A 26,102-nucleotide genomic window follows, 5' to 3' on the forward strand; every position below is an offset into this window, starting at 1 on the left:
TTCACGTGTGTTTCACTTGTTCAAAGTACTCGTCCAAAGGTCAACGCCTGACTCCCGTTCCAAGATGGCAGTAAAATTTGACAGATGGCCGGAAGTGGGACTGTAAATGTAATTCCGTTCATGTTTCTAAGTGAGATTGTGGGTAGAAGGAAACATGCTAACTTACGGTTCTCTGTTGTCCATCTTGGTATGGGAAAAGAGTGCAATATTTTCAGTCGATCGAGCCTATGGAATTGAAATATACAGAATCCCGCAACAAGATGGCGAGCGAGCCTTTGTAACTGGTATGGCACTGCTGTTTCGTTATGTACGTTTTCCCGTTGCATCATGGATGCCACAGAGCCACTTACGTAACAAATACTCGTCTTCATGGAACGCGGAAGGCGATCTCGCAGGAACCATACGTATTCCCGTTCCAAGATGGAGATTGTGCTGTGAACCAGGCAGGGACCTTGCCAACGGATGAGCAGCAGTTTATTTACGACAGTTCTGTTTGGTTCCGTCCTGTTTTCAGGCCGAAGCTGGGGGAGCTGGAAGTAGCAGCAGTAACAGCAGTCGCAGCAATAAGCAGGAGAGATGGCGCGCCTGGTCGCAGTCTGCAGGGACGGCGAGGAGGAGTTCCCATTCGAAAAGCGACAGATCCCGCTGTTCATCGACGACACCCTGACGGTGAGTGAGGGTGAGGGCAAGAGTGGGTGACCCGTGGTGCGAAGGTAACTGTGGCCCGGGCCTTCAAGTAGAAACAACCCGACTGCACCGGTCCCGCTTATTGTAAAACATTAAGGTGGCAGACATTGTATTAACGAAGGGAAGTTGACAGGACATCTCTTCGATATGTGTCTTTCAGTTCCTGTGTGCTCATGCCTGGAATTGCTCTTAATAATCCCTTATAACAGCATATAGCCTCTTACCACCTCCATAATATCAATGCATTGTTATCTTAGCTGCAATATTAAACTCAAGTCCGCACCTGCAGCCTCCTGCCACATCATAATCGTTGTTGTTTAATGTAAACGGTAAATGTGTCTGGAACTGCAGTTCTCACAGTATCTTATCACGTCACAGTACATATTAAGGTGTCTATGTAGAGCGTCTTTAGAGTTGTCGTGTTAGACAACAATCTCCACACAGGAAGCGTTATGCTTTGTCCAGATTTTGAGGAAAAACACATTTGCACCCTGCACCTAGAAAGATCACTTGCTTAATTAACTACTGTTTATCAGACACCATAGCGATACAACATTATTTAATAGAAAGTAGTTTACCAGACATGATTAGTAGCGCCATAATGTTTAAGGCAAACATTGTACATCTACTATCGTGTGTTTTTGTCCAATTATGTTAACAAGAGTCCATTTGGAATGAATGACTGCACGATCGCACGTTGAAAGTTCTATAACTGGTTGTAGAATCTGGACATAAGAGTATATTAGAGATAAATATATTTTAGTACTGCTTATAGGGTTAATGTATTGTTCTCAGGTGATATGCCCCTGGCAATTTTTCTGTTTGTCAGTGATGTCTCTGTGTAGGTCTTCAAAAGTACCCCATCAAAACACTGTCTGCTCATTCATCGCCCTGCCACATTAGGGCTCATGATACTTGTGAAGACTTGCAAACCCAAATATAAAATCCTTGGGGAAGGGGGAGTGCCTAGAGTGTACAATAACTTCTGTTTGTGATTGATAAATTCGTGTACAGACATAGTTAAAACCTATCACTTTGGCAAAATCGCCACTATTGTTGATTATCTGTAGTCAGAAGTTTGAGTTTGGGTGGGAATATGAATTGTTACCAGGGCAGAGTTGTGGAAATTGGGAATTAAGTCAATTCCCACATGGTCCTTTCTTTGCTGGTATTCACTTTTAGCAACCTTTTCTCACTTTCAATTTTCACAGTTACCTATGGGAATAAAAATTAACATCCCATTCTGGTATTGGAGTTCGAGGCAGATCACTCTCACTCAAATACGTATACACATGTGATGTGACCTCCTCCCTCCCCCCCGCCGCATACAAAGGCCTCGGTGGACTGCTAGGGGCATGTTAATCCCCTATCCCGCCATGTTGAGGTTGTTGTACAATTGCACCGAAAGCTTTATGTATAGTGGTCACCTTGCCGGAGGACCACGGCCAAGCACCACACTTTATTGGTTTTACTTATGCAAGCCTCCTCTAGCCTTTTTAAGGGAGAATGTCGTTTTCATCAGGAAATGTACTGCTGCCTTACATAACCAGATTATTAGATAACTGGAAATGTAATGTTGTTTTTATATTGCTTTTTTAATCTTATAAATGTTAGAAGCACGCTTTGTACATGTTTATGTTTTTAATGAACTAATAAAGTATATATTAACTACAACTAGACCATGTGCGGAGGCGATCCTGCATTTTTGTCCTAGATTGCTTTTAATCAGTTTGGGATATTGAGTCGAAATTTTGTCAACAAACATCATTCTGAATTGTTAATTTATTTAGCAAATTGTACATTTTATTGCTCCTCTGATTCCAGACGTAAATTGTACAGGCAGCCCTTTACAAAAGTTGGCAGAGGCCATGTTTGCTTTGCTATTGCAAATAAAATTATGCTTTCCTTTGCATGCATGGCGATCAGCATATTTCATTTCCGTGGATATACCCAAAGCATCAATTCTCAAGTCTTTGCAAAAGTTTAAAATTACTACAGTATTTATGAAATGTGCTAGGATATTTTTTATGCTTAATTGTGGATAAATATTCCGTTTAGAAAGATGCAGACTGCCACAGTCTGATTTATTGTAGCAGTCAAGGTTAAATTTACTCAGAAACAAAAATGAACGTCTTAGGTTATGAATGCATGTGACAGTAATTAGGGAAGAAGACTGGCATCGAAACATTTGCTGAAAAATACCAAAGATGGTGTTATTTTTTTAATGTTATATTTATTATTTATAGAGCATACTGACTTCTTGGTTCTAAGAGGGCAACATAACCCACATACAGTAGAAATAAAAGAAAATGTAAAATCACAGAGTAAAAAGCCAGGTTTTGATTGCTTTTCAAAACGTGGCTACATTAGATTCTTCACACAGGGTTGCGTGGAAGGAATTCCACTGCAGTTAGCAAGCAGCCCCTGTCTCCGTAAGTACCTGTTCTCATTACAGTACAGTTAACGTAAAACTGATTGGCCTAATGTAGGGACCTTGTTGGCCTAATGTAGGGACCTTTTTGGCTGATCAACTTTGAATGTTAGAGTCATTAAAGAGGGACTGTGCTGGAGTACTGTTTTAAGGACAATGGTGATGTTCTGAAAGGAAATTCTGGAACAAATAGGCTACCTGCTCAGAAATCTTGGAATTTGCAACATTATGTGATGTCTTGCAATGCCCAATTCTACATGGTGGCATTCTGAGCAAATTGAAGACTGTGGAGAAAATGTAAAGGGGCGGTTAAATAAATGGCTTTTGTGTGGTGCAGCATAGATTGAATCAAGGGTTTTACCACTGTACATGGTAGCTGTTGTAATTATGTTAGATGTTTTTTAGGCACCACAAGATGGTTAACACGCACTCTCCTCAGCTTTGCCAGTTGAGGCGCGGTGAGAGATTTGCTACAACGTTTTCTGAGGTGAGTAGGTGTTGCACAGATTCAGGAAAGCTTGTAGTGTGACAGGAGGAAGGAGCTTTAGGCATGAGTAATAACTATGTATTTGCTGGTTTTACCTTGAGAAAGTTTTCAGACTTACACCAGCATGTTAAAGGTTGGTAGTTGGGCAGTGTCATTGCATTCTTCTTTCATATTTTATTTATGAACTTTCAACTTGCATAATAATACAAATATCATAATCCTATTGCACAGTAACACAAGCAATCTCATTACTTAACAGGTCTTTACCCATTGAATCTCCATGCCGTGAATAGTCCTCCAACAACAGTTAAATCCGTTTCTGGTGAAGGTGCCCCCTACGGTTTTGGGGTCATGTTTGCAGTCTCATTGTCTAGTAGGTCTGCAAGATATGTCAGTAACTGTATCCAAATAACCTAAGGCCCCAACATTATCAGTAGCATTCCAGAGAACAACACAGCATTCATATTGCTTATTATAGCACTTCTTAGTCTTCCAGTCCGCGTCTGCAGTGGTCCTTTCATCCAATGTGCAGCTATTCCCCTTTCCTCCCTTTTTGGAAGTAATAACAGTATCTCAAACAGGTGCCTAATAGTTTTTGATTTATACGCAACATATCCCATCAAAGCTACAACAGGTGATCTGGGAACCTCCCAACCCACAATTTGGGACACCACACACCGTATTTCCACCCAGTAGACAGCAATACTTTGGCACGCCCAGACCAGACAAAAAATGTCTGCCTGAGGCTGATTGTATTGTGGATACTCGTGCAGTCCATCACTGTTGCATTTTTGCAATGTATGTAGGAGCTTCAAGTGTAATAGTTTGTCTATAGTTCACTGCAATTGTGTTTAACTGGGCACAGGAGTGGGATCAATTTCGAAATCCCATCACTCACCCAAGTCTTTTCCCCACAGCATCATTGCTGGGATGCTCTCAGTCTTGTAACACTCAATTTACAGTTTAAACAGTTGCGAGACTCAGCTCTCTGCTAAGTTTAATAGTAATACGTTTCATAAGTGGAGCATACTCCTGTAGCAATATCTGGAATCTAACTTTCATCACATGTCAGTCTATGTTCAGTAATCAAATCAAGGGTACTGATTGAGCCCATAATCCTTAAGTGTGCTAGAGTCATGAAAAGTCAATTTTTATATATTTGCCCCCCTGTGTCAGCTTGTTTCCTCAGCGAATCCATTTCCATCCCCCACCGTAATCGTACCCACCCTCCTGTCCAAATTAACCTACTAAAGTAAGTCCATAGTGTTTTAAATAAGGTTTGAGACAGTGGGATCAGGATATTCATAAAAATATAGTCGAGCTTGGGCAACCACCATATTTTAAATTGCCATGCTTTCAGCTAAGGACAGCTGTAATTTAATAATTTCCTCTATCTGCATTTGCACTCTGGTCCTCGCAGGGCAATGATTGTCTCTAAGAATCTGTGTATATTAAATGTGCCCCCAATGCCAGTCTCCGCAAGATTGCTTAAAGGCCATTTTAACAAAATAAAGGCCTTTTCTGCTGCTATGAAAGAACCAGTTGCTGAGATCTTAGGATCTATTTTGTACATAATCACAAGTAACATATGAATATTGTGTGCATTGGATCTAGCAGGTAAACCCTGCCTCGTCCCACAGCACTAGTACCATGATCACATGTGTTAATCAGGTCACCAGAACTCGAACTAGTATTAAACTGTCTAAATTAAGGAGAGACAAGGGCTCATAGGGTTTGGCAAAATGCGGAAATATTTATTGCCTCTTAAGAAGATGGTGGTAAAGTGTTTTTTGTGTATATGCAAGGCCTCATTATTTATAAGCCTCTGAAGATGTGGAGTAAGTATGTCTCTATATGCCTTGTAGAATGCAACCATAATGCTGTCTGATCCATAGCCCTTTCCACTAGCCACGTTGGTGATCACTTCAGATATCTCATCTACAAAGAAGGGCTCATTCAGCACTAACCTGTCTAAATGTTCTAGCCAGGCCACGACAACATCAAGATATTTAGCCATTTGTGGTTCAGTAGAATGTCTCTTTGTGATGTATAAGTCTTTAATGTACATACTAAATACTCCTAGAATTTTAGAAGAGGTCAGTCTAAGCACATCATTTTGGTTTAAATAATATTACTTAAAAAAAACAAAAAAAAAAAAATCTTATTAAACAAAACTTGGCAGTACAATTATTCAAACTGCAATAATGTACAGTCTCCATGGGAGTGTCCAGGACATAATTTACATTCAACACACAATTTATTACGATGATACATTAGCAAACTCAGTACTAGCCTCAGTTCCAGTTCAGTTCTTGACTCTGAGGAGCGCCCATCTCATTGATTTTTCAGTAGTCCTGCGGATCTCAAGGACCTCTATATGCCACCCAGCGGCCACAAATCTTCTGCTACTTCCCCGGGCCCACCCTACTTTGGTACACCACTTTTTCGGCTGCACAGCACTAGTCCAGGTCTTCCCTTCACTCAGTGACCCCGGGTGTTTGGTTCGCTCCCCTCGCCCATGCTATATTCCTTTTTGCCACAAATGCCTGCTTTCTTGAGCCAGTCTCTTAGGTATTTGGGCCATCTATCCCCTCCAATTGCACATAGTATGTGCCACCTGGCCTCCATTGGGGCCTCTTGGTCCACTACCTCAGCCATTACCCGTACTATCTCTTTCTAATACTGTTGAATACAGGGGCATGCCCATAGCGTTTTGAAAAAAGTGCCCTTTTCCCCACAGCCCCTGGTACACACGTTTCATTCAGTGCAGAAGTGCCTCTGAGGTGTAAGCTCTGTGGAGTATACGTAGCTGTATGAGGTGAAATCGTGCCCGTATTGCCACTTCCCTAGGGCTCTGTATCGTGTCCACCCAATCATCCTCCTCCTCCAGCCTACCCAGCTCCGCTTCCCACGACACTCGGAGGGCAACCAGTGGGTCCGGTGTATTGTTCATTATTTTTTTATTTATTAGGGAAGGGGCCTTGTCAGTCATGGGATCTAGTAATACACTATCTTCGAGTGGCCTGTATTCCGCTATGTACTCGCTGTCTGGGATGTGACACTGCAGTGCGTGTTTCAGCCGTGTGCATCTGTGTTGTTCTGAATCTGACATTTCATATACCGTTTGTAGGTCTTCAAAATCAATCACCTTTAGCCCTCTCCACACGACTTCCAAACAGTCAATCCCATTTACAGGATCCCTGTAGTTCACTGACCTCTTTTAGGAAGTCGCTGTCCCACAAAGGAGTCCTTTCTGTTAGTTTCCCGTCCCAGCCCAGGAATTTTGTTGCTTCCCTCCATAAATGTATCACTGTTTTGGTATGTGGTGGTAACTGGGTCCGAGTCCATCTATGATAGTGCCACTGGATATTCCCTCCACCCCATCGAGTGATGGTCAACCCTATAGGCAGGTTTGTCCCTCCCTATGAACACCCATGCATTGTGACCAACTGTGCAGCCCAGTAGTAATTTCTGAACACTCCCCTTTGTAGTTTGTGTAGTGCTATTCTAGGGCTTCCCCATCCCATAGAAGCAGTCTTATTTCACTATCGACTTTTCGGAAAAAAGTCAGGTGGCACCCTACACGGTAAAGTCTGCAAAAAGTATAAGAGCTGAAGCAGCGCCATCATTTTTAATAGTGCGGCCAACCTATTAGAGACAATGGTAGCTGTCTCTAGTTTATCACATCCCTTCGAAGCTTATCCAATTGAGGGAATAGATTGACCTTTAGGAATTCAGTATCTGACCTACTTGGAAATCGTTATTCCCAGATACTTAAACTTGTCTTTGACGACATGTCTAAGATGGAAAAGCCGAAGGTGTTCCAGCGAGGACATAGAGAAGGGATTTGTCGCAATATATCTGGTAGCCAGTGTATCCCCCCCCAAACATCTGAAATACATGGAGTATACGACCTATCAATGACTGAGTTTGTGGTGTATAACACTATGTCATCCGCAAATAGCGATATTTTCTCATCCCATCCATTCCCTTCCTGTGCTTCCTGTATCAACGGGTCGCCTGTGGCCCATGCCGCCAGGGGCTCCAATGCTAATGCAAAAAGCATGGGAGAGAGCTGGCAGCCCCCCCCTTGTCCCCATATGCAGGGCCACTGATCGTGACTCCACCCCATTCACTTTCACCCTGACCAACGGGTTCGTATACAATAGCCGGACACAAGCACACAACCTTGGACCAAATCCAAACAGTTCTAGCACCACAAATAGATACACCCATTCAATACTGTCAAGCCCCATACTGGCGTCCAACGAGACTAGCACAGCGACTTCTTCCGGCTGTTGCGCCATAAAATGCATAACTCCGTATAGCCTCCTTAAATTAAGCCGGGTGGACCTGTGCAGCATGAAGCCCGATTGATCAGGGTGTATTATGGACGTTATGACATTACTGAGTCTAGTCGCCAGTACCTTCGTCAACACTTTCACCACCATATTTAAAAGTGAGATTGGGCAATAAGTATTACAATCAGTTGGGGCTTCACCCTTTTTCGGGATAACCACAATAGTGGCCAGCCATTGATCCTCTGGGAGGCTACCTCGCTCTAGTGCCTCCTGATACATATCTGGCATGTGTGGTGCTAAACCCGACGCCATTCCTTTGTAGAGTTCGGTTGGGATGCCATTAGGTCCGTCCGCCATGCCTGGTTGTAGAGCTCTGATGGCGCACCCAATGTCCTCCGCAGTATGGTCCCTAACTTAGTCTTCCTGCACTTCTAGGTATAGCTCGGGGAGTCAAGCATCACGAATGAGGTCATCTTCGTTATGGTAGAGGTAGACATATACTGCTTCTCGTAGTGTGCAGCAAACGCCGTAGCCATCACTTCTACCATCTTACAAATCCACCCCCACCCCCTCTTGGGGTGCATATTTCCAGTTCCTAACTTATTTCTTTTTCTCTATTTTCCAGCTAGGCCAGCAATTTATCGGCTTTATCCCCAACCTCATATAGTCGTTTTTGGTTCGCCTTGGACTGCGCCCTGGTCTTCTCCTCCGCTATTTCCCTCATTTCGTGCTGCTTAATCCGAATTTGGTGTTTAACATGAGTAGCTAGCATCCCATCTCCCTGTCTATTGTTTCAAGTCTTATCAGCTCCACCTCTAGGGTGTCATATTGGAGTCTCTGTTCTTTCCTCTTCACCCCAGCTATGGGCTGCACATGTCCTCTAATCACTGTTTTATATGCCTTCCACAGTACGCATGCTGAATCTACGGTGCCTAAGTTATCCTGATAGTATTGTTGTGTCCACTCTCTCAATTAATCTGTAGTTGACTTGTCTTTAAAAAGCCATGGGTCCAGTCGAGGTGGCAGTGTAATATCTCGAATGGGTCCCTTCATTTGTACTTCTGCAGGCGAATGATCTGATAAACCTCTCACCCTGTGGATTGACACTCTGTCCCTGTCGGGGTCCATTGTAGCGTTCAGTCCCTGCCCAAAACCAGGGTACCCCTTGGTAGAGCGCACAGTACTGCACTGAGAGTGGGCAAGGTGTTGGCATGCAATCTTGGTGGAATGTATACTGAGCATACCTTTCCCTCCCACATCCTCCTGATCACACCAAATCTTGCCAGGCACCAAAGGTAATGCAGTTTGAACTAACATCCCTGTTCCTCGTGATCCTGACATGAACCCTGTATGTGCGATAAGTTTATATCTGCAACTATCTAAGGCTTTGCAGTATTACACTTTCGTTGTCTACTGTATCAGTACTATGTCTCGAGTGTGCCACGTAAGATATTGCTTTTTGTGCTGCCATAACCATGTCCTACTTGGCTTTTTTCCCTTACTTTACTTTCTTTCTGGCTTGTGCCTCCTTTCTGAAGAAGCTGCTCCATCTATCTGCTGTTTGGGCATGGATTGCGTATACAGAACTAGTTTGTTTGGCTATACACATTCCCTGTAAAACTAATGTGAAGGCCTCCCATACCACAGCATGTCTAGCTACTGAGTTCACGTTCAATGTAAAATACTCTTATTGCATTAGCTATCTTTGCTCTCAATGTAACATCTGTCTGCGCTAGAGAGGGGTACTTTCAGAGGCCACTGCGTTTCCGATCTCACAGTGGCACTACTATGCTCAGCAGCACCAGTGAGTGATCAGACAGCATAAGAGGAAGGTATTGCTGATCAACTGTTATCCAGTTTGGTAACCTAATGAAACATAACCAAAAATCAGTTTTTGAGGAGGAATCCTGTACAGTAGACTAGTATGAATATATCCACTCCTCCCCATATTTGACCTGCTATGTGTCATGTATGTTTAATTATTCAATTTTTTCTTATCTCAGTGTTTGCGGAATATCGTTAGAGGTGGACATCATTTTCCTAGGTCTATCCTTCATGAGGCCCAATACAAAATTATAATTTCAGCCCAAAATATGTACTTCTATAGTTTGCCATTATAGTGCCTTAATTTCACCACACATCTCCGAAGTACCAGCATTAGGGTAGTAAACATTTAACTGGAGAATAACATGGTCAGCTAGGGTGTCTATTATCAGAACATATTCCCCTTCAGGACCTGTGACTACCCGTTTGTTTATAATCAACAGCTCTCCAAATCAGTATTGCAACCTCCTACTGTAGAATGCAAGGTAACATCTGCTCGCCCATTTATTTGAGAATCAATTGGAATCTTTATCTTGTAAGTCTATTTCCAAAGATAGTGCAATGGATATATCATGCTTATCTAAGTAGGCCTGCACCAATCTAAATGTTTTTTTTGTTTTGTTTAAACCACAAATGTTTCAGGTGAGGAGAGTAATGGATTTATGTATGTGTGTTCTCCCTGTACTATGTAATGTTGTCATAGAAAGATCACATCACCATAAATGCAGACATTAAAGTTCCTGGTAGCACATGTGTATATGAAACAGACTATGTAGCTGTCTGTTGCAACAGTAGTGTTGTGAGGTTAACACAAAACCCGCCCTCAAAACCGTAGCTTACTATTCCACTCCTCCCCTCCATCGTGGAACCAACCAACTTTGTGTCCTACCCACGCAGACACCCCAACTATCAGTAGAAATGCCTCGTATAAACTCCCCATTTGAAAAACCAAAATTAGCAATGTGGTTCGTATAACACATGTGGGCATGGCTGCCCGTCTCGCCATCCAGGGCCGTTGTATTTGCATGTATTTAGGATTAACTTCGCTAGCAGAGCAGTGCGACTCATAATTTTTTATGTTTATCAAATAGCACATATCAACTAGGTGTGCAATTCAGATCATTTGAACTGGCTTTTGTAGTTTGTCATATGTTTATTTAGTGTCACTGGTTGGATTCTGATCTGGGATTGCATTTTCAGTTGGTGATAAAGAGTCTTGCTGATTAATATTTTCATCTGTCCGATGACATTGGTTAGCAAAGTTCAAAGCGGCATTGTGGTCCATGAAATATTTTGGCAGCCTCCAGTCTCTACTCATAATTTCACATGGTGTTGCATAGCTTATCGAAATCCTTGGAGCGTAGAAGTTTTTAAGTGTCCATGAATTTCTTCCTGCACTGCAGCAGTAAAATCAAGATGGATGGCAATTTCTGAACCCTTTTTCTCTTGCAAGTCGCATCACAACGTCCTTTCCCGTTAGTGGAGTAATTGTGTAATGATCGGGCACGGCAGTGTACCCGGGCAGGCCATGGTGCCTTTAAGCGCGTTCAACCACAAACATGGCATTGAAGATATTGTGGCCAAACATTTCAGATAGCCTATTTGCAACAGAAAGTTCTGGTTTAACCATGTGTGATGACTCTGCCAGTCCCCTAATTCTGATGTTATTGTGGTGGAAGCACGCTTCAAGGTCTTCTTTTTTGCTGTTAGCACCGTAATGTCCTTTCCGTCGCAAGAAGCTTGTTAACACTCACGCCTACATTTTCTTCCAGGTTGGAAAGTTGGCGCTCCACCCCATGTAAGCGATCATTCTCTGTCCTGCTCCCTTGTATTATAACAAACCTTGGCAAACGCAAAAATAGTTTTTGGTCTCAAAAAGCACACTCTGCCTCAGTAGTTACTGGCACTGAACAAAACTACTTTGTGTGCTGATATGTTCCTTGTGGAAGAGTAGAAGGCTGTCACTCACAGTGAAGCCAACCGATACAGAGAGAGAGAGAGAGAGAGAGAGAGAGAGAGAGAGAGCGAGACAGAATTTTAATAAACTCATACGGTTATGGTCCACGCCATACCAAATTATGGGCCCAATTATTAAAGAAAGTCTCAAAAGTGCATCTATGGTATATGTCCTTGCATTAAGTGCTGCTATATGGCTTTTGTGGATTCCTGAGAATTTACAGAAGTAGGACAAGAAATAGTACTCCCAGGAAATATTTGTGAACTGCATTTTAGCATGAGCAAATCTGCATGTGTACGTTTTCTCATGCGAAAATCTGAGTGTCTGCAAGTTTACTTTCCCTCAAATCACTTTTTTTCCCAACTCTGGAACAAGGTTTAGGTCTGCTATTGTCAAGAGTAAATTTCCAACATCTCTCAGTTTAGGGCCCGTATGTTGATCTGCGGAAACGTGGCAACTTAAGGGGATTGCAAGTGTTCAAACACTACTATGGTTTGAGGTCTGGCATAATCGGAGAGGCAATATCTGAGCTCCTATATAATGAGATTACTGCCATAATTTGTCACCGCACTACATGGCACCAAAGGCACAAGTGGATTTTGTTACAGGACGAGTAGATTTATGAAGCAACCTGCCTCATGGACAAGCAGATATTTTATTAAATTCTGTAAATGCAAACAAGTCAAATTTGAGATGGATGTCGTCACTTCAGTTTTCCAGCTCTTTGGAAGGATACCTTGCTTTAGGAAGCAATTTAACAATTCAAGGATCAGAGTTTTGCTAAATGGATAAACTTTCGTTATTGTAGCTGTGCTTGAGTCTAGGGGAGTGCCAGATGGCCAACCGCTTCTAAATGCGACATCAAGATCGGTCTTGGTAATTAAGAAAAAAATGAATCCAAAAGAGGCCATCATTTGAATGGGCTGACTTTTAATAGGAAGATTTGGGGTGGGGATTTGGCGCTCTGGATATTGTTACTCATGAATCGATCTTGAATTGAGCAAGATTGTTGCAGAGTAATTGCAAAGGTTGTATGGTGGCTGAAAATGTTGTGGGTGATTATAGCTCTGAAATTATGTGAAATGATTTTATATTTGTAAGTTGCTGCCAAATTAGTATATTCAGTCTCCCTCCGTTTCTAATCTCAGCACCAGCAACTTTCTGCACTTTGAACATATAGTTTGATTGACTTTAATTCATCCACAAATTATGGGTTATGTCTCCTATTAATATTTATGTTGTGGGCAATGTTTAAGTGTCTGAGAAGGTAAGTATTGATCTACAATGCATAGGAGTGAATTAACTAAATTATTGAGAGCAGAATTAGGTTCTGCTTGTCTGGTCTTCGTATCTGAGTTGGAGAAGCTTTCTGTGAGAGCGAAACCTATTGTTTCAAGTAAAAAATGCTGCAGGTTACGAGGCAGGATCATATTAGTAAAAGTGACTGTTGGCTACCTGTGGAGATGGGGAGCACAAAAGTGATGCCATGGTGAACCGCCTAAATAAAATGAATGGGATCTCTTACTTGATTTATATTGTTAGAGGCGCAGATCGGTTCTAGTAAGTGCCCTGCATCATGATTTGGCTTATTTGATAGCTGTAGGTTAAGGGCAGCTGAGTCAATAAAAAATGTACGGCAGGGTTATTCTAGCATTCAAATCACAGATTAAGATGTCTTGGCAACACCCGATTTTCGTTTAGCAGCATCAAGGAGGATCTCTTCTCGACCAAGGAGGAAAGATTAGTTACAGATGAACTGTTGGTGCAGTCGATAACCGTGAAATTCCCTATGAAAATGCCCACTCAAGGATTCTGCTTAATTATAAACTCAGAAGAAAGATAGGGACAGAGCATCCTACTAGTTGAGGCTGGTTTTCGAAGGCAATTAATTTTTTACCCCTGATGTGCTTAACGCAAAAGAATAATATATTAACTTTTTAATATTTACAAACCAGTAAGCCCAGGGGAATTGAATAATATGCATATCACTGATTTTACAATTTGTTCCTAACCCAGTTAATTTTGAGAAACTTGGGGGCCTTTCGCCACTCTGTCTAGTAAAAAGTTTGAGGAAAACGTGATTGATTGGTGCAGATTGTGACACATGGGAGAGATCAATATAAAATAGTCTCTCTTTTTCCACTGATTTCCAAATATTGGTAGACAAAGAGACTGGCCATTTTACATTGTCTTACAATATTAGATCAAGACATGAGGCAGGACATATGCTCCCCCACCGCTTTGCCAAATGTTTGCAACTCTGGTTACAATTTTCAGTTGCTAACCTGGGATTGCTGTTTTTGGGGAAACACGCAAGTGTGACTTGTTTCTAGGCATGTGTGGCAGTCTTCATGTTAAAAATATTTAAAATCTATAGGGTCTGTTCAGCCAGTAGTATAGTCCACAACCAGCGGCACGTCCAACTTACCTTTGCTGCTACTGGTCTGTGCCAGCTGTCCCTCTTTATTGATGACTGCGCTTTTTAAAATTATGTGTACCACTGTCTTTGTTCCAGGGTCTCTGTAATCCAAACACCAGCATTTCACCTCCCAGTGCCAAACAGCTCCCAGCATATTAGTCTATGCATCTAGCATGTCACAATGTCACTGTGCTACTGTGCCAACTCTTGCCTCCCACCCCAACCTGCTCCCTTCCATAATGTCCGGATGAGCTCCGCTTCCTTGGTGGGAGCAGGTAGATCCTAACTCTGTGGCAATTACAAAGTCTTCCTTAGCCAGTGTGCATGTATTGTTGACCCTGTGCCCAGGTATGTTTGTCTGGGGATTATATTGGGTCCTAAAGATATTATGTGGCACTGGTCAGTAGTGAATCATTAACGGTGGGGCCCTTCAAGAGACAAAATGGATACAATTCCATGATTAACGGAGGGGAAGCTAGACCATCCGTTTCGATGGGGTGGGCAGTTAGATCCTTGTAGCTCAGGTTCAGTATAACAATTTCTCTACCACATGAACACAAGATCTTAATACACAAATTTGACCAACATCATAACAAACCCATGATGGTATGTCTAACTATACTCCAGGGAACTTAATTTTCCTTCATAATTCAGTGAAGATACTCACCTTTGCTGTATATGTATCTACCCCAGGAATCGAATATGAGAATATAAAAAAAATGCCTTGGGAAGATCCAGATAGAACAACCTGGGAGAATTTTTGTTTTTGTTTTGTTGCTCTCAATGTGGTATTTGTCTGTGGCCTTTGTATAGTGTAAACCCTAACTTAAAGGAGGCAGAACTCACCTTTTTTTTTTTTTTTTAATGTAAGCATCATTGTGTGGGCTTTCTGAGTTCGTGGATGTCTTACCAGATCATGGGTGAATAGATAGAAAATGCCTGTCTTTTAGCTTGTTTTTTCGTTTTTTCATTTTTGGTCTTTATTCTGATGGTGCCATGATTACGGGAGTTCCAAAAGCCATCAGAGGTAGTGAGCTTGCCAGCCTGTGTATGCAATATGTCAAATGCAGCAGACTGATTTTAAATAAAAATGTGAAATCTTATTCAGCATGCTTTTCTGTTTTTTTCTTCAGTTCCCAACTGCTTTACTTGTTGCATGGTTTGTGCATTTTGTTTTCAGTAAAAACCGCAATGTTTGTAAGCAATTCAACAAGGGAGTCCGTGGTGGTTTATATTCTCGTACTGTTTTAATTATTCAGGGTACAATTACAGCCTGTACCTGGAAGAAACCTCATTAACAATGGACTAAAGTATACACTATCAACAGCTAATTTAAGCATACTTTATTGGCCACTCACAGCTTATACTACCTACAACAGGGCACAATACAAACCATTGTTAATACCGTTTCTTTAGCTACGACTATTAATGTATTTCTACTGAGGTCCATCTACAAACCTATTCACAGCTTTGATAAAGTCCCACGAGACGAAACGGGTGTTGGCTGTTCTATTGTACTTGGAATAATTAAATAACAAGGGAATATAAGCCACTATGGACTCACCAGTTGAATTTCTTATTCATATGACAGTTGAACTTGTGTGCTCTAGCTTCTTGTAGGCATATTTGGTAGAAGCTACAACTAAACTTGTTAGTAGCAGGGTGCCCAATGTTGTTAGACCGTGATACATGCATTATTCGAAACTGTTGCATTGATCGCAATTAGCTGACTGTATAAATTGGGGTGTGCAGCAGTTTCATACATAGCTGTCACTGTTATAGTGAATAATTCCTTTTTTTAAATGACATTTGTCATGACCGTGTGCTAAATGATTTTATTTTGAATCCTTGAGTAATAGAATGAGACAATGAAAACACTTCCTGGTTCATTCTTGATTGCTGACCTTGAAGATATCTAGGTAAGATCTAAAGAGGAAATTGACTGGCTAGCTATACCTCAATAAGGCTCGGTCTTTATTTCTCTGAAATCTCATTTAGATGAAAACAAGACTTATTTTTAGATATGAACAGAGTAATTTCTCATTTGCTAGCTGAGACCTATTGCAAGCCTGCTGAGTACCTTAAGCTGCTTAGTGCCAATAACAGGGTGGCCGAGATCTCCAAGACAGACCATATTAATTCGAATAGGCAGATTTTAATTTGTGACTATTTTGGTGGGTATAAAAGATTTAACGGGTGAGTGAATTCAATAGTATACTTGAGTTATTTGGGTGTGTTTGCTTTTAGAGACTTGAAAGGGTGAGGTGCTGAAGTTGAGCAGCTTTTGGTGAATTGTGTGTGAAGGTTCAATTAGTGCTCAAGTCTCCATCACAATGCATTTGGACATTCAAAGAGTATGCAATTTCTGCTGTCGTGAAACATTTGTTACTTTGCTTTTGGGTGGATGTTCCACATGTGTGCAATGATAATTACCCACCACATGAAGAAATCAAGGTTGTAGCAACCAGTGCTTACAGCAACTATATCTTCACAGTTCCATTAAGAAGCTAGAGATAGTGGGATATAGATAAGATGGAGTACCTTGAATGTAATCTTTTACAATATTTGAGGGATTTCAGGCTATTAGAGATGTATCAGAATAGTGGCGACCCCACAATATTCTTGCTGTAAGGCTTTGAATAGGTTTGTTTTCTAGGGACTAGGTTGTCCTCTCATGATGATGATGTTAATAGTTATTGTAATTGGAAAGATATACAAATGTATTTATTTATTTTTGGTGGGTTTCCAAATGTTGCTAATTTGAATAGAGAATGAAAGGCTGTGCTTGGAAAGTAATTCCTTGGTTGCAAACGTTTTTGAGTGAAGTGTGAGTGTTCCTCGTTTGGGGAACTAGAGGGTTGTATGGATCTAGTCATTGCCATCCACTCCACCATAGTTTGTTTGATCTTTTTAGTGTTAAGGAAAATCTTATTTTGATTCCTCTATTGAAACAGTTGAGAAACAGCAATTTATAGTTTATGGTGCTAATCGTGCCCCTTTTAGACGCTTTTATGTATGTCTTGTGGGCAGAAGTTGATGGCCAGAGTGGCAAGTTTTGTAATGGGGACTTTTGGTTCCAGTCGTTTACTCACTTACATTCTTTCTGGTAGACCTAATTTCTGATCTTGACTATGGCACGTGATTTTGAATTGTGTGCTTCTTGAAATATTATCTGTGGCTAAAAATTAACAAACTCTAGATTTGACCCGCATTTCATGTTTTAATCTCCTCTTTCCCCATTTACATAATGATTTATTTAATGTAAGCCTGTAAAACACATACATGTAGACTGTTTTCTTAAATTACATTAATGTAATAAATTAAAATAAAGTGCATATTATTAAGCGAATGCTAACCCAAAACCGTTAAAATTGATTTAGTATGTTAAAAAAGTGGGTCAGCCTCCCCAGGTCCCTTTCAATTTACTATAAAATTGTGATGTAAATGTAAACCTCTTTTGTGTTTATGATGTCATTTTTAATACACTGCTGATCACTTGATTTTTATGTAAGCAACATGCAGCTGAGCAGGCTATTGTGATTAATGCTGTAAAGACTCAGTCAGAAAACTGGGTCTAAACACTTGGAAACAGAAGGAAATTGTTCAGTAGTTCCAATAGTCGGAGAGGTTCAGACTAGTTTTGTTTTTGTACCACCCACACATTGAGTATTAAAAGGTGCAAGAAAGTGGTGCCTATAATCCACACACATGACCACTGTATGTGGGCGGTGAAGGCTGGAAATACGATGCATGCTTCAACATGATCTATTAGGCCAGGTGCTGTGCCGGGTAGAAATTGATGGCTCGTAGGGCAAGTTTGTCCTAGAGGGTGAGAAAGGTGCTTTTTGCATCCACTTTTTTGAGTCCTCGTGGGACAATAATAGACCAATCATAAGAGGAAGTCCATGTCTCCTTGTTTAGTCCCAGTGGTGTAGATGGTCTTCAGAAAAGACGACCGGTCTTATTCTCCAAACTGTGGTGCGGAACCTAAACCTGTCTTGAGTCATTCGTTGAATGGCTTAGAGAGCAGCTTTCAAGCTCTGATCCTAGTATGCACAATTAACACATTGATTCTTTCACACCCGATCCTTCGCTGAGATAGTGGTTGACTTCTATTGGCTCTGCTTCCTGGCCACAACACAGATCCAGCACAAACATACTTCGAGTAGCTCATGTTTATTGGGATGTCTTGGACAGCAAATCCAATGTTGAAATCCAGTGATTGTATCTACACTGGGACAGACAGTTTGATGATGGTAATTGTTTTGATGATGGTAATTGTAGTGTGTTATGCTAAATGAAAGCATCTCTTCACTGAACTAGAGCGAGGGGGTGGACAGTGGGTTACGGTTACTAGTGTGCTCATCTTGCCACATAGTGTGCTAAATACGGCTGTGATGGGAACATCTGATGACCACTGTTTTTGCATAACTATCGTGATGAGGGCATCTCTTCCACTTTTGGGAAAATCTTCTGTCATCCACCACGTAAATATACATCAAAGTTACAGATATTTTGCATATAGATCCACCAGACGAGGCACCTATTATGCCTCTTTTTTGAACAATCAAGAACCATATTGCTGCCTGTTGGTCTCTGCTCGAACCCAGGACTACCAGAGTGCCTCCAAGGGTCAGACGACTGCCTCCAGTTCTGAGGTACTGGGACACAACAGGATCCTGACCTGCAGCTTCATGAGAGCTGAGGCAGAGCGACGGATCTCGACGCAAGTCCTAACATCACTAGCTCCAGACTGGTTGCTTCATCAGGACCTGGCGCAGCACGCTGCTCCTCGGCGGCTTCGGCACTGACCCATTGCATCTCAAAATCTCTGCAATGCACCCCCAGACCATTGGCTCCTTCAACCTGACGTAGCTCGACGTCGAAATCGCAGCTCCTGCTTGGTGCCATAGACTGCACCGACCCATAGCGGTGCATCTCTGCTTCTGCTCGACGGTTCATTTGCGTAATATGGTGCAGCCCAATGCAGACATAGTACCGTGTGTCCTTTGGAATCAAGATGCTATCTCAGTGTGCCAAACTTAGCCCTGTGCCTGGCCTGCGCTCCATCACAGTCAGCCTAAACTTGTGACTTTGTCCAGCATGAACAGATAACCGCAGTTGGCGCTTTTGGTTGAAAAACAAGTATTTACCTAAAATCTTTGAAAATGCAGAACTCCTTTTCTACAGACTGTTTTTGTTGTTGTTTTGGTCTCGTGTTAGTAATTAAAATGTACTCTATTTCAGGTCTCGCCTGGCGTTGGAGCGCGCATGCGCTTCTCGCCTGTGAGAGCTATAGTCAAGAAGTCAGCTTCAAGAAGTGACTCGAAACCCCGCCCCTCATTTTCATTGGGTAGCGTTTATGTTAAACGCTGGCTTCCCATTGAAAAGGAGGGTTTTTGGTTGCCTCCCTTTGGCTTTTTGTTCCGGCATACCCGGACTAACTCGCCTGCGTTACGGCTGTTATGACGAAGTTTCTTATCAGAAGCTTCGTCACGCTGCCTTGCACGCGCCAGTCCGGCTCTCTGAATGGGCCGGACAAAAAAGGAGACATGCCGCCGCGTGTTTATTTTTGCATCTCGCTTTCACTTTAAAGCGAAAGCGTGATGCAAAAATAAACTGCGGGAATGGCTAGCGCTTATTTTATGTAGCATTTGTATAGCGCTTCTTACTTTGGAGCGCTGTGCTGTAAGAGGCTCTCCAGGTTCTGTGTATGCTTCGGTGTGCTGTCTCTGGAAAGCTTTGAGTGTTGTGTGCGAGGGCCGATGTTGCTCCTGTTGTATCACTGCAGGAGTGCGCCACAAACCGTAGCTCTGGTATTCAGGTGTTTTTTTTTTTTTAATTTAGCATTTGTATAGCGCATCTTACTTTGGATCGCTGTACCGTAAGAGGCTCTGCAGGTTCTGTGTATTCTTTGGTGTGCTGACTCTGGAACGCTTTGTATATTGTGTGCGAGGGCCGATGTTGCTCCCGTTGTATCACTGCAGGAGTGGTACTGCGCATAGAGACGAGTATGGCTCAGTAGGGTGTGCAGAGCATCGTGTTTTAGTAACTGTTAGAAAAGGCTCCGATTACTACAATTTCGTTCACTCTGAACAGCGTCGGATCATCTCAATGATTTGCTCCCATGAGTGTTAATCGGGAAGTTCATGCTACACCTGTTTCCTTCTGATTGTAGAACTCATTTGGACCCTAGAAGAAATATTTGTTTTCTTTGTAAATAAAACTTTTTCAGAATGTTTGTCAAACTTGTTCTTGGCCCTGCAGGGATCCTAAAAACACTGCACAATCTTTGAATGCAGCTGCTTTGATCTTGGAGTCTAGATCTGGTAACATTCTCGAGTTTCATCTCTACAACTCCCTCTGCCCTTCATGAAACTATATAAAATACCTGCTTCAAAATTCTGATGAGCTTAAAATTAATAGAAGAAGCCTTGAGTCACGTGTGGTGCATGCCCATTAATTAGTCTAGGCCTAGCATGTAAGGCCTGTCATCCACAGTTAATTCACCCTCGTTCTGTTAGATTTTTTGTGAACTGTTTCCGTCGGCCGGAACAGTATCCCTTCATCAATAACAAGATAGTTGCTGATCAGTGGGTGTTTTTCTGTTCAGTTAAGAAAAACTGCACCTATTTAGTTTCTTGTGACGTTCCACTGGGCTACCTTTAGCTGTTGCAGCATATGGAAGGTGCATTTTATACTAAACGCAATCTCCAATATATATTATTTAAATTCTGCAATGTTTCTAGTATAGAACACCTTCTAAATAATAATGGACTAATCTTCTTGTCGCCTGCTGCTCTGTGGTTTTGTAAGGTTCGCTAGTTAGCCCATTGCCTGCTCACAGCGACACGCAATGCCCAGTTTGTTAAGTGCTCTGCTACTCCGGTAGTAAGCCCATGCTGTGTAAATTCTGACACATTTAGGTAGTAGGTGTGGTTTGGTGGCTAAGCTGCCGACTTTGAACGCATGAACTGGGGTTTGAATCCAGGTCTTGACACACATTAGAAATTGAATTTCCTTTTGCCTAATTATGTAAAGTGTAAATATATGCAGTCTAATTTATATTCTTTTTAAAGTTTTCTGATCAAATATGCCATCATTAATCAACCGCTGGTTAACGTTATGTATATACCAACACATACATCTAACTTTCAAATTTGTCTTTTTTTGCACAGATGGTAGATGTGTGAACTATGCATTTAAAGATGGTGAGGCTAGATTGAGTACATTTCTGTTATGAGAACTCCTTGGGAAATAGGTTTATGGTGCTATCAAAAATTAGGCTTAGTAGCCTATTGGTATACACAGGGAACAAACTTGCAGCCATGGGTACATTGTATTGTATGGGTAGAGTAATCCACAGGCATGTTTTTTAAAAAAGGTATGCTGTCCTGAAGGCTTTCTTTTTCACGACCGGATTACTTTTAAACAGCAAGCGTTGTCCTTATGGATTCTATTTCAGTAGTTTAAATCAATTTTGTTTAAATCGACGTTGTCTGAATCAAGTTACTTGAAAAAAATATTTTACCATTTAAAGTGCAGATTGCTTCAATTAGTTCAAATTTTCTTTTGCTCTGGTTAATATGGGGATATCACCCACCCCTAAGTTTGTACAAACCACTTTGACCCACTGTTGACCTTTTAATATTCTCTTTGGCTAACAGCCTATCTGACTTGGTTTTCAAATTAAGTTGTACGTACTTTTGATACTATTTTTAAACTATTCATTCTAATTACTGTTCAAAGAAATTAATTTGAGAACTGAGTTATTCAAACTGATTGCATTTCTTTCTAGCTGATTTGTACTAATCATTTATTACCATCAATGTGTCTTCTAGAAAAAAAATGTGGCTGCTTTAAAATATCTCTTTGGTGACCTATTCTGCATGTTCTCTCCTTTGCTCTGTAAAGGCAATTGGTACGGATATGGAGTGAAATCCAAATGCAGTGTGACTAGGATTGTAGAAGGGCTGCACTTAAATAGCCGATGAGAGATCTACGTTTAAGGGTCAGAAATAAACCTAGTTGGGTGAAGTGAGTAATCCTTTCGGCATCTGTTCTGAAATTTGTCTCGTTTACATATTTTTTCTTACTAGAACTTCGATATAAATATAATTTCTGGGTTGGTGATGCCATTCTGTGTAGGTTGCTCTCTGAAAGGTTTGTGGTACTCAAGGTATCTGGTCATCTTGGTTTTCGGGTATGCTGTATTGTTGAAAATATACATAGTAAAATGATTCTTATGGTCATTTCTTAATTGTTGTAGAGTAAACATCATCACATTTAGTTTGAAATTACTTAATTTTTCTTAGTTTTTTTCCAATTTTCCTCTTTCTATTTTTGCATTATGCTGACTATATCCACATAGATTGTCTTGAGTTTATGGGTAGTGCACTTACATAATAAAATTCGAAATTGTAGTAATCAGCGGTTTGAAGCACTCTATAAACACTGCAGGACAATTCACTACAACATAACATTAAGTAGCACCCCAACTCCTAAACGGAAGGTCTTAGAAGCTCTAACCAAAGTATGGAGCATAAAGGACAAGTTACAGATGTCGGAATTAAGTGTTGTCTTTGCGCCAAGAGACGCTTGTTAACCAGATCGCACAGAGCCCAGAGTAGAGGGCCTGCAGTTGGCCATACTGCAACCTTTCTGCAGGTTTTGCCCAGGAGATTGGAATCCTAGTGATGACATATTGTAATTGTAGGCACAAAGACCCCTATAGACCCACTTGACATCTCTGTAGAGCTGAAGATAAAGTCGACTAATACTTTAGGTGCCCACCTGGTGACGTCCTTATCCAGTGGTCACTCGTTCATCTCCGCTAGGTAAACTGGTGAATGATGCTGCGGGGAAACCAGCAAAAAAAAGTAAGCTTGGGTACATGGCAGGAAGGACACAGCTGAATCTTGCCAGGGAAAGTCGCAAGAGGGCAGAAAAGTAAGCCGGGCAGCAATGCAGCTCAGTGGTAGAAAAGCGGAGAAGGGGACAACTTGAAAGGATGAGTGCAGATTAAAAGCCTTCCAATAACAAGCATGGAAAATGCAATAGGCCTCGCCTTTGATTAAGTTAAAGCCATTTGCTTTGCTAATGGTATTGTATAGCAAAGCAAATGGCTTTAACTTAATGAAAGGCGAGACCTATTGCATCTTTAATGCTTGTCTAGATTGGGGTGGGATTTTTTCATGTTTTTTCTCTTTTCGTGTGTTACATAAATACTTTACATATTGCGTCTAAGTTTAGCCTGACTGCTTTTTGTGCCAAGCTACCAGAGGGTTAAGCACAGATTAATTTAGTGACTTTGTGTTTCACTCTGACCAGTATTGTGGTTAATTGAGTAGGATTTGCCCCCATTCAACCAATAGCCCAATTTATTATACTGCCATTCATACATTGGAAACCAGCTAAATTACCTGCCATTTCAAGGTCTGTGTTAATGAGCTTTGAGCAATGGCTAGTGATGCATTTTTACTTGCCGAATTATCCATTGGTTAACCCACTTATGATTCATATGGTTAATGAGACCAAGATAAAATATGCCTTATTAAATGTTCGCTCATTGGTTAAACACTGTATAGAAATACATGATTTTAATTGTTGGACTCTGGACATTATTGCATTTTTCCAACTGAACCATGAATTCATGATTGTTTGGTTATCATATAGTGCACATTCTCCTCCCAAATCAAATTAAAAAAAAAAAGCATTGGCATAGCCAGTAGGTCTCACCTTTGGGACCTTGTAAGTGTTGAGTTATCCAGTACAATATCCTTGGTGCAACAACATCCGCTGTTGCATGGCTAAACACTTATATGCCAATGCTTGTTTTTTATTAAGATCAACACATAAACACACGTACCTGTAAGCTTTTAACAAACGACATCGAGTAAAGTTGTTATTGTAAAACTGTGTTTTAAGATATGCTGCTTGATAGGTTTCAGCCACTGGCTGGATGGGGGTTCTGGAGAGCTTTCTGCACACCCACTTGCTTCTCAGACAGAAGGACATTACAATGTCATGGCATGCTTTAACCTCTCTGGAGAGCCATTCCAGCACAAATCTACAAGGAAATCTGACCACATTTACTGTTTTGTTTAATTGACGGAGCCTTTGTGGTCGTCTTGGGAAACATATCTTTCTGGAAGTCTCCAAGTATTCCAATAGAGCGCTATAAGAAGTTTAAGCACTTTAAACATTATTTGGAGACCGTTAACTGATTAAGCCAATACACACTTAGGAAAAACCTCATTTGTTCACGTTGTGACAGTGACTTCCGTATCCGTATGATAGAACAGAAGATCTTAGATTAATAGGAAATTCACTTTAAAATGACCTCTTAATTCAATGATCAAACAACTACTTTATCTATTTTTCAGTAGATTAATATTTCACTGATCACGCTGTAATATATTAGGTGACTGCAGTCCTTTCCAGGGAAAGCCGAGCTTTCCTTTCAAGCAGGAACACTACTTCATGTTACCTTGCAAACAAATAAAAGACGGTGCTAAATGAAAGCACAAGGACAGGCCAACTCAAGCAAATGTTACAGTTTAAATGTACTTGTGCTGCCTTTACCATCACATTTCCCTAACTACGAAAGAGAAGAAAAAGAAGCAAGTGTATAAAAACCAGTCCAAACACCAGAAATTGTTTTTCGCTTCTCAATAAATGTAACTGTCATCACAGTAATGTCAGGCTACTAAATGATGTTGGGGTGAGGTAACCTGATGGCAATCAAATGTTTGATCAACGGTATGCACAGACGTTTCTGCAGCTGGCACATTAGTCTTGTATCTTATGCAGTGACCGTGGATAGCCAACTGACAACTTTTGCTTTGTTCCAACGGGTGCATTATGGGTCACTGAAGTTGTGCAGTTGATCCTCACCCTGGATGCTCATTCAGAATGGTGCTTCCACGTGAAACTGCAAGCCTGAAATGCAAAATTTGTAGAATGAAGTAGATGTTTTGCAACATTAAAAGGGACTTGGAGATATTTTTAGATTTCAAAACACATTTAGGAAGGAAAATCCAGTTTAGGTGCAAATTCACCCTGAACAAAGTCAGCAGTAGTATTGTATTACATTTAACGGCAATGAGTAAAGACAGAACATTCAGTACTAAGATTTAACCGCAGGTGTGAAAGGAGTGCATTAGTTTGACATGGCAGATGGTTGACAGCACACTAAGCTGCAAAATAACATTTTGGTTCAAAGTTAAGATGCATAGGTGTTTTTTTTTAGAGTATAAATCACTTTTCTGCTTGGTTGGGCGACATGCCGCAGGACAGTTAAAAAACACACTGTTTTGATGCCGAAGGTGATGGTATGGGAGCTATACAAATAGAGAATTTCTGGAATATGCTGGGAAAAAAGATGCGAGTGTCTAACCGGGGCAAGTGAAGAGAATGGTTATGACTGAGACACTCCGAAGCACGTTACTCCTTCCACAGACACGTTTAACTGTCGCATATTTTTAGAGGTGAGGCATTTTCAATGTTTTAATTATTCGCAATAAAATCATTGTTGTTCTTTATCTGATAATACTCATCAGCACTTTCAAAGCCAATGGGTCTGGTCTGTTGTAATTGCATGTTCCTTGGTACGTGACATTCGTAGATGCATTATCATAAAACTCAGACACCCAAATACTGATCAGGGGGTAAACTACTTGAAGCACATGATTTGTTTCACGTGTTTAATCCACACATTTCAGCGGCGATCGTGTTTTCTGGAAAGGATTCCTATAGGTTTCTTTGGACATGCCCCCTTATGAAACACCACGACCTTTAAGCCCCTCTTAAAGCACAGGTTGTTTCGTGAAATATGCAGAGCGAGCATTAGCATTGCTCCTGCTGGAAGGGTCGCATTGAGTGCTGCGGCTGCCTGCGGTGTTGTCACTCGTTCCCATTGGAATTTTGCGCCACCTCTCAACAAACAGTAGTTGTTTGAAGCACTCGTACTGGCGGCGCGAGAGCCATATGTTTTT

General features: G+C 41.3%; 1 protein-coding gene across 8 annotated transcripts in view; it reads left to right on the top strand.

The window, feature by feature from the left end:
* The first annotated feature begins 503 nt into the window (after window positions 1–503).
* The window catches only part of GGNBP2 (gametogenetin binding protein 2), a 407,447-nt gene continuing 381,848 nt past the window's right edge, over window positions 504–26,102 (top strand). For all 8 annotated transcript variants that reach the window (XM_085649454.1, XM_085649456.1, XM_085649455.1 and 5 more), the window contains exon 1: window positions 504–669. In XM_085649454.1, coding sequence (XP_085505580.1) covers window positions 577–669 — 93 coding nt within the window. In that variant the 5' untranslated portion in view covers window positions 504–576. The remainder of the gene's footprint in view (window positions 670–26,102) is intronic.

The sequence above is a fragment of the Triturus cristatus genome, chromosome 3_2, assembly GCF_964204655.1.
Source record: "Triturus cristatus chromosome 3_2, aTriCri1.1, whole genome shotgun sequence".
Classification (NCBI taxonomy): Eukaryota; Metazoa; Chordata; class Amphibia; order Caudata; family Salamandridae; genus Triturus; species Triturus cristatus.